Source organism: Limulus polyphemus, unplaced genomic scaffold (assembly GCF_000517525.1).
Source record: "Limulus polyphemus unplaced genomic scaffold, Limulus_polyphemus-2.1.2 Scaffold4043, whole genome shotgun sequence".
Taxonomy (NCBI): Eukaryota; Metazoa; Arthropoda; class Merostomata; order Xiphosura; family Limulidae; genus Limulus; species Limulus polyphemus.
In genome coordinates this window covers 89336-97433 of record NW_013669653.1, presented here as the reverse complement: position 1 = coordinate 97433, position 8098 = coordinate 89336, and the positions used below count along the sequence as shown (strand labels likewise).

The following is an 8098-nucleotide window of genomic DNA, read 5'->3' as shown; positions in this document are numbered from 1 at the left end:
CACTCATGAGTGGAGAGATATCTTTCAGAAAAATATGTTAGTAAAGGATGCAGTAGAGTAACACCAATAACACTCATGAGTGGAGAGATATCTTTCAGAAAAATATGTTAGTAAAGGATGCAGTAGAGTAACACCAATAACACTCATGAGTGGAGAGATATCTTTCAGAAAAATATGTTAGTAAAGGATGCAGTAGAGTAACACCAATAACACTCAAGAGTGGAGAGATATCTTTCAGAAAAATATGTTAGTAAAGGATGCAATAGAGTAACACCAATAACACTCAAGAGTGGAGAGATATCTTTCAGAAAAATATGTTAGTAAAGGATGCAGTAGAGTAACACCAATAACACTCATGAGTGGAGAGATATCTTTCAGAAAAATATGTTAGTAAAGGATGCAGTAAGAGAAAATCTTAAATCATTCAAGTATTTGTTATTGTCTTTCAAAGAAAAGTGTTTATTTTGATAAATAAATATAAAGCATTAAGTATAATTAATACAGAAACTATTTCAATGAAGTTGTTTCCGATAAAGTATGATTGTTATTACAGTTTTTTTAAATGTGGTACAAGTGGCTGATGTTATTATCATCATTGTATCAGGTAGGTTTTATTACTGCTTAATTCCTGTAGTATGTACAAAAACTTCCTTCTTTGAGTTTGATATTTAAAAAAAATTGACCAGTGGCTAATTTACTAAACAGTTGTTGTTTTTGTTTACAGAGGCCTCAGAACTTATTCGTCGTTTGCTCACTGTTGACCCAGCAAAACGAGCAACCATAATTGACATTTGCACTGATACCTGGGTGAACTTTGGCTATGATCTCTCATTGCTTCAAGTATCAGAAGACATGGCTAATCTTGCACCAGTACGCATTGATCTTTTACTTGCTTTAGTTCCTGTCTCTCCTCCACCAGCATGTGCCGTGATGGAAGAGCAGCCATTACATAGATCCATCGGAACAAAGAAAGAACCATCACAGTCTAAACATCAGACTGGAAAATATGTTGATGGAGAAACAACAGACAGTGCTGGTGCTGATGATCAACTTCTCACATCATCCATATTGGACTCCGAAAGTGTTGAAAAATCTTTTGATGGCAGTCTTGCGAGGATTTCAAGTCTTGCCCACCAGGCTAAAAAACCACGCAAATCTGTCTCTGTTGCCCAAACTGTTCCTGAAGTAGGGTCACCTGAAACGAAAGAAAAAATTAAGTTTTCAGTGGAAGAAAAACAAATTGAGAATGATAATGTCATAAAGAAAGAAAGTAAAGACAGAGATACTTTTGTTACTCATGAACAAGGAAGCACGTGCATTGAAAAAAGGTCACACGAAGAAAACGTAAATAGCCAATCTGATCAGAAATCCAAGGCAAGTGAAGTATCGAAGAAAGAAAGTAGATTAGATCCTGTAGACTCTGAAGAAAATGATGATAGAATATATAATAAAAAGCAAAACCTAGACGAGGTTTCTGAAAATGAATTAACTACAGAAAAGAACAAAGAAAAAATTTCAAAATTTTTCAACCAATCCAAAGATCCTGAAGGAACTAAAGTACTAAGAAAACCAGGTAAAATTACCATCCCTAAAACTTTTGAAACACCAGAAGCCAAACCATCTGTGTTTTCTCCAATTCAGAAAGACCTGGAGGCAAAGATATTGGGAAACCAAACAGGAAAAGAAAGAAATTTAGCTAGTGGAAAGTCTTCGGGAGTTACAAATACTAACAAGTTGCAGTTTGAATTAACTTTAAACCCTGAGCCCATAGTAGCTACAAGGAATAAACAAGAAGAAACTAAAGAGTTTAGCATGCAAAAGAAAAGTCCTATTCAGATAATTGATGAAGTAACAGAAGATTTTAAGAATGATACAAGTGTTCCACAATTGATTACAGAAAAAAAGAATGAAACAAAGCAAAATCTGGACACTGATGAAACAAAAAAGATAGCTGCACGTGGAATCCTGAAAAAGAATATAGCAAAAGCCAAACTTATTGAAAGAAAGCTGTCTCATCAGGGATCTTCAGAAGTTGGGAGCGAACCATCTACGCCCTCAACGCCGGGAAGCGTTGAAAGTCCAGAAAGTGGAAAAAGTAACTCTTTTTTCAAAACACCTAGACCTTACTCACGAGAAAATTCTGAACAGTCATCTCAAAGTAATGCTGAAATTAAACTAAACTTAAAAGAAGGATTACATAAGAAGTCCCAAATAAAATTTTCTTCTCAGAGCCCTAGGTCCGCAGCATTTACTTCTAGTGATGAAAATAACTCTGTTTGGGAGGAATCACAGTCTGCAAATAAACATCATTTGGTGAAGGTCGCACAGAGTCATTCTGATCATGGTCAACTATCTCCAAGTATTGAGAAGGAGATGAGTAACTGGAGAAAAGCAGTTGAAGCAACTATAATAAAACTTTCTCCAGAAGTAGTTAGTGAAAATGACCATGCCACTTTAACTCGCTGTGCAGGACAGTCATCTGTAAGGAGGAATTCTGGAGGTCTGGCACCCATTAAGCGCAGTTACAGAAAGTTTACATTTAATAAAGATGGTTCTTGCATAACAGAGACAGGCAAGGTTTATACAACTGCTGAAGCAGATGGCTCTTGGACCAAAGTGGAGGAAAAAACAAGGATCACCAAAAACCCAAGTCCGATTGAAAATGATTTTGAAAGAATAGAGCGTTTACAGCTTAGAGAAGATTCTGATGTTCGAAAATCATATAGTCAGAGTTCTTCAGAATCGAATGATATTGTTGATGACATATTTGACAGTTGGACTGGAGAAAATATCATTTCAAAGTTTATGAAGATGAAAAACACTTTAGGTAAAACTACCAAAGATCCATTCCCACACAGAGAAAGGAGGAGAGGTTCGTTTCAACAAATGAGCAAAAAAACAGAAAAGAGACTCGATGAATTCATTAATAGGGAACTAAGAAGTGAAAATTCCACAGACAGAGAATTTTCAGATTTGGAAGATGACTTTGATGTCCATTTTGATGATTCTCACCCTTTTATGTATGGATCTCAGAGACTTTGGCAACTTCTGCACTCTGTTAATCAGTATATGGGTGACTCCGTCGGATCAGACAGGAGTCCTTCTCATTTTACTTCTGTAACTCACAGTTTGGGTCATAACTCTCAGGGGTTGTGGGGCAGGGATCATTTCAGCCAAAAGAGTCAACCAGGAAGAACTTTTTCATCTATGATAAGGTCACTCAGTCGAGAGAGACCCCAGTCTTCAAGAGAAACTGTTTTGAAGTTTGACCTTGAACCAATAAAACATCAGCCACCTGTAAATGTTAGTGAACCTACATCTCCAAGATCTAGGTATGACACCTGGAAGTTTAAGGATGGATACTCTTCTGCTAATGAGAACATCTGCCATAGAGACAGTGGTGTAGAAAGCTGTGATGGATATGAATCTGAAGTCTTGACAAAAACATTAAAGCCCTCCAGAATACTTGAAGATGACTTTGGATTAGATAGAGTATCTTTATATGGAACTGTTAGGCCACGAACTTATCAACAGTACATAAAATCCTTTACAAAGAACTTACCAAAGCCAAAATCCAAGAATTCATTTAAGCCCACGTCTCCTACTACTGGCCAAGATATGATACAGAAGATTGGATGTGATTCTCCTCAGGAAGCAGGAATGCCTGAAAATGAAAGAAAAAGAGTTGAACAGCGGTTGCACATGTCTGATAATAATAGTGTAAGAAGTCCTGTTGGTGGAGCATCTGATAATGACAGAAGATATATACGATCCCTCAGCAAAGACAGCTCAGCTTCAAATAGTGCTTCTATTTATGGAACTATACGTCCCAGAGGTTTCATTAGATACAATCGCTCTAAAAGTGACAAGGCTGTTGACCCTGATGAGCTATTTGATGGAGTGAGTCTAGGACAGAATAAGAGATCTGAGAGTATACAAAGTTTAGATTTGATGTCACGTAATGTAAGTGGAAGAGCTTCAAGATCATTGTTCAAAACTGTTTCTGAGATAGAGGTCAATGACGAACAAAAAAGTCAAAATAAAACAGGTCAAGGAACTTCCAAGTCAGAATATCTTACTGATAATGGGAGACCTCCAGTGGGAAATCCTCAACTTAGGTCTTCAGGAAATTTATATTATACCAAGTCTTTGAGCAGTAATCCCCATGAGACTGGATCCAATAAGCAGGATGCAGAACAAATAGAAACAGCAATTCCAGCAAGGGGCCAAGGACGTCCAGTCTTTCGTATGAGATTTTCCTTTAATCGAAGCAATCCAAAAGATCACGCTTTTGTTTCGTCACACCAAGAAGACCATACAGAACCATTGGGGAGCATATGGCAACAGCAGCATGCTGAAGAACAATCTTCAGCACATCAAATGCATAGTGATACATCTTGTGATGCACCTGGCTCAGTAAGGATCTCTCAAAAAACCCAGGAAAACAGAGGTGAAACCACCCAACATGCTTCAAAAAGCATAAAGCATATTACAGTGGAAGTGGAAGACAGCAGAATAGTAAAATCCTCAGATGGTTGGACCAGGGCAACACCCTCTGATGGTAGAGTCAGAACCTCTTCTTTGGGTAACTTGGAAAGGGATAGTAACCAGGAACCAGGTTCTTCCAGCCCCAGTGTCTTCCAAAGAGGTAAGGACCTTATTATTAATCCTGCACCAAAACCCAATGCATGTTGCACGGACTACTGCATGAAGACTAACCTTCTCACGCAATCAGATATTTGGACTGATTGTGGTGTATCCCCCAAACACCTAGCAGACAAACTAACCAACATGAGAGTAGATAGCAAAAGAAAAACTTCAAATACTTCAGAAAATGAAGCTAATTCAGATGGTACACTAACTCCAGACAGTTTGGATGGAGTTCTTACTGAAGAAAGTCATGATGAAGGAATTTCAAGCTGTACAAGAAAGGGATCAGTTAGTGAAAGGATATATCGTAAGAAATTTCCTAATAGGGAAAGTGTCTGCAAGAAATATAGTACAAGTCTTGATAAAAGCTGTGATAGGAATGATATAATGGATGAGATTGGCAGGTCAGAGAGAAATGGACTTTGGCCTTCTTCTTTAAAAACGAATGCATTTGAGACTGATACATCCCAAGATACTTCAGGAAAACATTTCTACCCAAACAAAGACAGTATAACTAAAGAATCTCAGCCTTGTAATGACAAGTTTTTAACAGAGAAATTTGATGTGCCATATTCAAGGACTTCAGTTAACACTAGTGAACTATTTTCAAGTCAAAATGCTTGCTTCTCGAAACAAGCGTATTTTAGGCATCAAGCTTTTCCACAGCTACTATCTGAAGCTAACACATTTCTTTGTGATAGTCCTAACATAAGACTGTCTAATGACAGAAGTAGTTCTAGAACACTGTTATTTGATGAGTTGGTTGCCAGCACCAAGGATACACAGGGAGGAACTGTTTCATCTTTGATGAGTGATCTGGACAGACCTCACGAGCTTTTGCGTCGTGCATTTTCCATCTGTGAGTCTCTAACTAATGATAAAAGGTATTCTTGATTCATTACGTCAGTGAGGCTTACAGAGAGTAGATAAAGAAAGACATACTGATTATGCTATTTAAAACAAAAAACAGTTTAATGTAGTTGTCGTTGTTAACATTGTGAACTAGGACTGTCCTTACAATTTTTCTGGTGTGTGTGTGTGCATACAGGTATTGCTCAACAGTTAGATAACATGTTAATATTAAAAGCAGTTTTCTAAAAGACTTCACTTCCATATGATAGAGAAAACGAGTGGGCAGAACACTGGATAAGGATTCTTTATGTATATTAATAACATTTGCAAGGTGTTGAACATAAGCTTTGAATTTCCAATACTCATTTTATCTGAGCAATTAATAGGTTTTTTTCAAAGTTCACCACAAGCCAGCTCTGAAGCTTTTATTTTGCTCATAAAGTATTTTGTTGTATTAACAGTTTTATTTTTATTTTGATATATTTTGCCCTTTTTTTTAATTTTCTGAACTAATGTTGATTAAAAATGCTGTTTATTTTACCAGATAAACAAAATGTAAAAATGCTTGAGAAACGTCAGTATTATTGATTTTTTAATTGTAAGATATTTATTTTTGTTCTGCTTTGGCGATGTTTGGGGGTTATATTATAAAATATAAACAAAAATGTACAATATATTAACAATGCAACACTTGCTAATCAGTAAAGGCATGTATGGTTAATAATTGTTAAAAAATCATGTTGTTAATCAGTAAAGAAATGCGTGGTTGTTAATTGTTAAATAAACGTTGTTAATCAGTAAAGAAATGCATGGTTGATAGTTATTAAAGAAATACATATTAGTTGTAATTGTTTTTTTTTTGTTTTTTTTTGGTATCAGTGACAAGAAACATACATCTTCAGTATTAGTAATACATGTATATATATATATATATATATAGATATGTTGGCCTGAGGATTCTCCTACAGTAGGTGTCAGTGACTCGTTGGCGATAAATTCAAAAATCAACGGACAGCACTCACTCCACTTGTTTTCAAAATAATATATATATATATTTGGAACTAGTTAAACGTATGTACAACAGATTCTTTACAATATAGAGATCATAGGCATATCATAAACACTATAGTTTTCCCCTTGTTGTCAAAATTCAACTTAGGCCTATTCAATTGTCTTAGAATTTCAATTTACAAGCTGAACTATTTTTCTCTATTACTATCGCCAAACTATCCGAGTATGATTCACTTTTTTTATCGTCAAGTTACCACGGTTGTATCCTATACTTTTAAAATCGTCTACTACCTTTTCTCTCTTTGTATTTCCGAGAATCGTCTGTCTATTGTTAAAGTCCACTGAGGCTAGTTCAATGACCTTAGAATTATTTGACGAAATAAATTATTTTTATCTCTTTCAAGACCGTTAGTCTTTCGACCATTAGGCCTTCCATTCCTCCGACGATTAACTTTGCGTTTAACTTTTCTTTGGTCGAATTCCTTCTCGTAACTTTACTTCTCGCCTGCTCTGTCTGTTTACTTTTCCCGCTCATCTCACACTATTTCTTAGTTTATTACTTTCATGATGTCAGAAAAACATGTAGGTTCAAGAAGTCTTGATACAAGATGATAAAAACACTATAACCCTATCGCTTTCTAAAGGTAGACCTGGCTGCCCCTGAAGAAGAGAGTTTTACCTTTCGAAAGTGCTCTGGTTATAGGGTTTTTATCATCTTGGATGTTTATTACTTAATCGTCTACTCGCTATATCCTCGACATCAATGAGTTACAAACACAACTTACGACTCTTACCGAGTTAGTAACTAAACTTGTCATAATATTTACTTAAAAATAATTGCTTCTAATTGTCTTGTTACTACACAATCATAAAATATTCACTCACAAAATAAATCAATAATATCTACACTAAACAGTCTTGTATATCATGACAATCAGTATACTTCTAGCAGTGGCGTTACGAAACTGTAGTTTTGTAATAATGAGTTATATCTTCTGTAATAATAAACAAGCAAAAGTTTTCTTAACACTGGCACAAAATCTTCTGAGTATCACTTGAATACAAAATGGCAAACTATAAAATGAGATCCACTTAATGTGTTCTACAGATGGAAAATTTTCTGGTTAGCATATTAAACAATAAAGTCTAAACGTAAAGGCCCGGTATGGCCAGGTGGTTAGGACACTCGACTCGCAATCTGCGGGTTCGAATCCCCGTCACACTAAACATGCCATTTCAGCCGTGGGGGCGTTATAATGTTACGGTCAATCCCACTGTTCGTTGGTAAAAGAGTAGCCCAAGAGTTGGTGGTGATTACTTTTAGTAATTCACTGCTAAGTTTGGGGTGGCTAGCCCAGATAGCCCTCGTGTAGCTTTGCACGAAATTCAAAACAAACAAACTAAGCGTAAAATTATCTTTTAGGCAGGTATGTAATGTGTATAAGTCACACAGTACAAAATAATGAATTCTATCAGTCACACAGTACACAATAAGGAACTCTGTCAGTCACACGGTATACAATAAGGAATTCTGTCAGTCACACGGTATACAATAAGGAATTCTGTCAGTCACACGGTACACAAT

The 8098-nt window shown here is 36.1% G+C and overlaps 1 protein-coding gene across 1 annotated transcript in view; it reads left to right on the top strand.

Annotated features, from left to right (window-relative positions):
* Nucleotides 1-6302, top strand: part of LOC106470502 — a gene marked incomplete at its 5' end in the record, with an annotated part of 20171 nt that extends 13869 nt beyond the window's left edge. The window contains one exon of the mRNA XM_022399112.1: nt 700-6302. Coding sequence (XP_022254820.1) covers nt 700-5544 — 4845 coding nt within the window. The remainder of the gene's footprint in view (nt 1-699) is intronic.
* Between the last annotated feature and the right edge of the window lie 1796 nt (nt 6303-8098).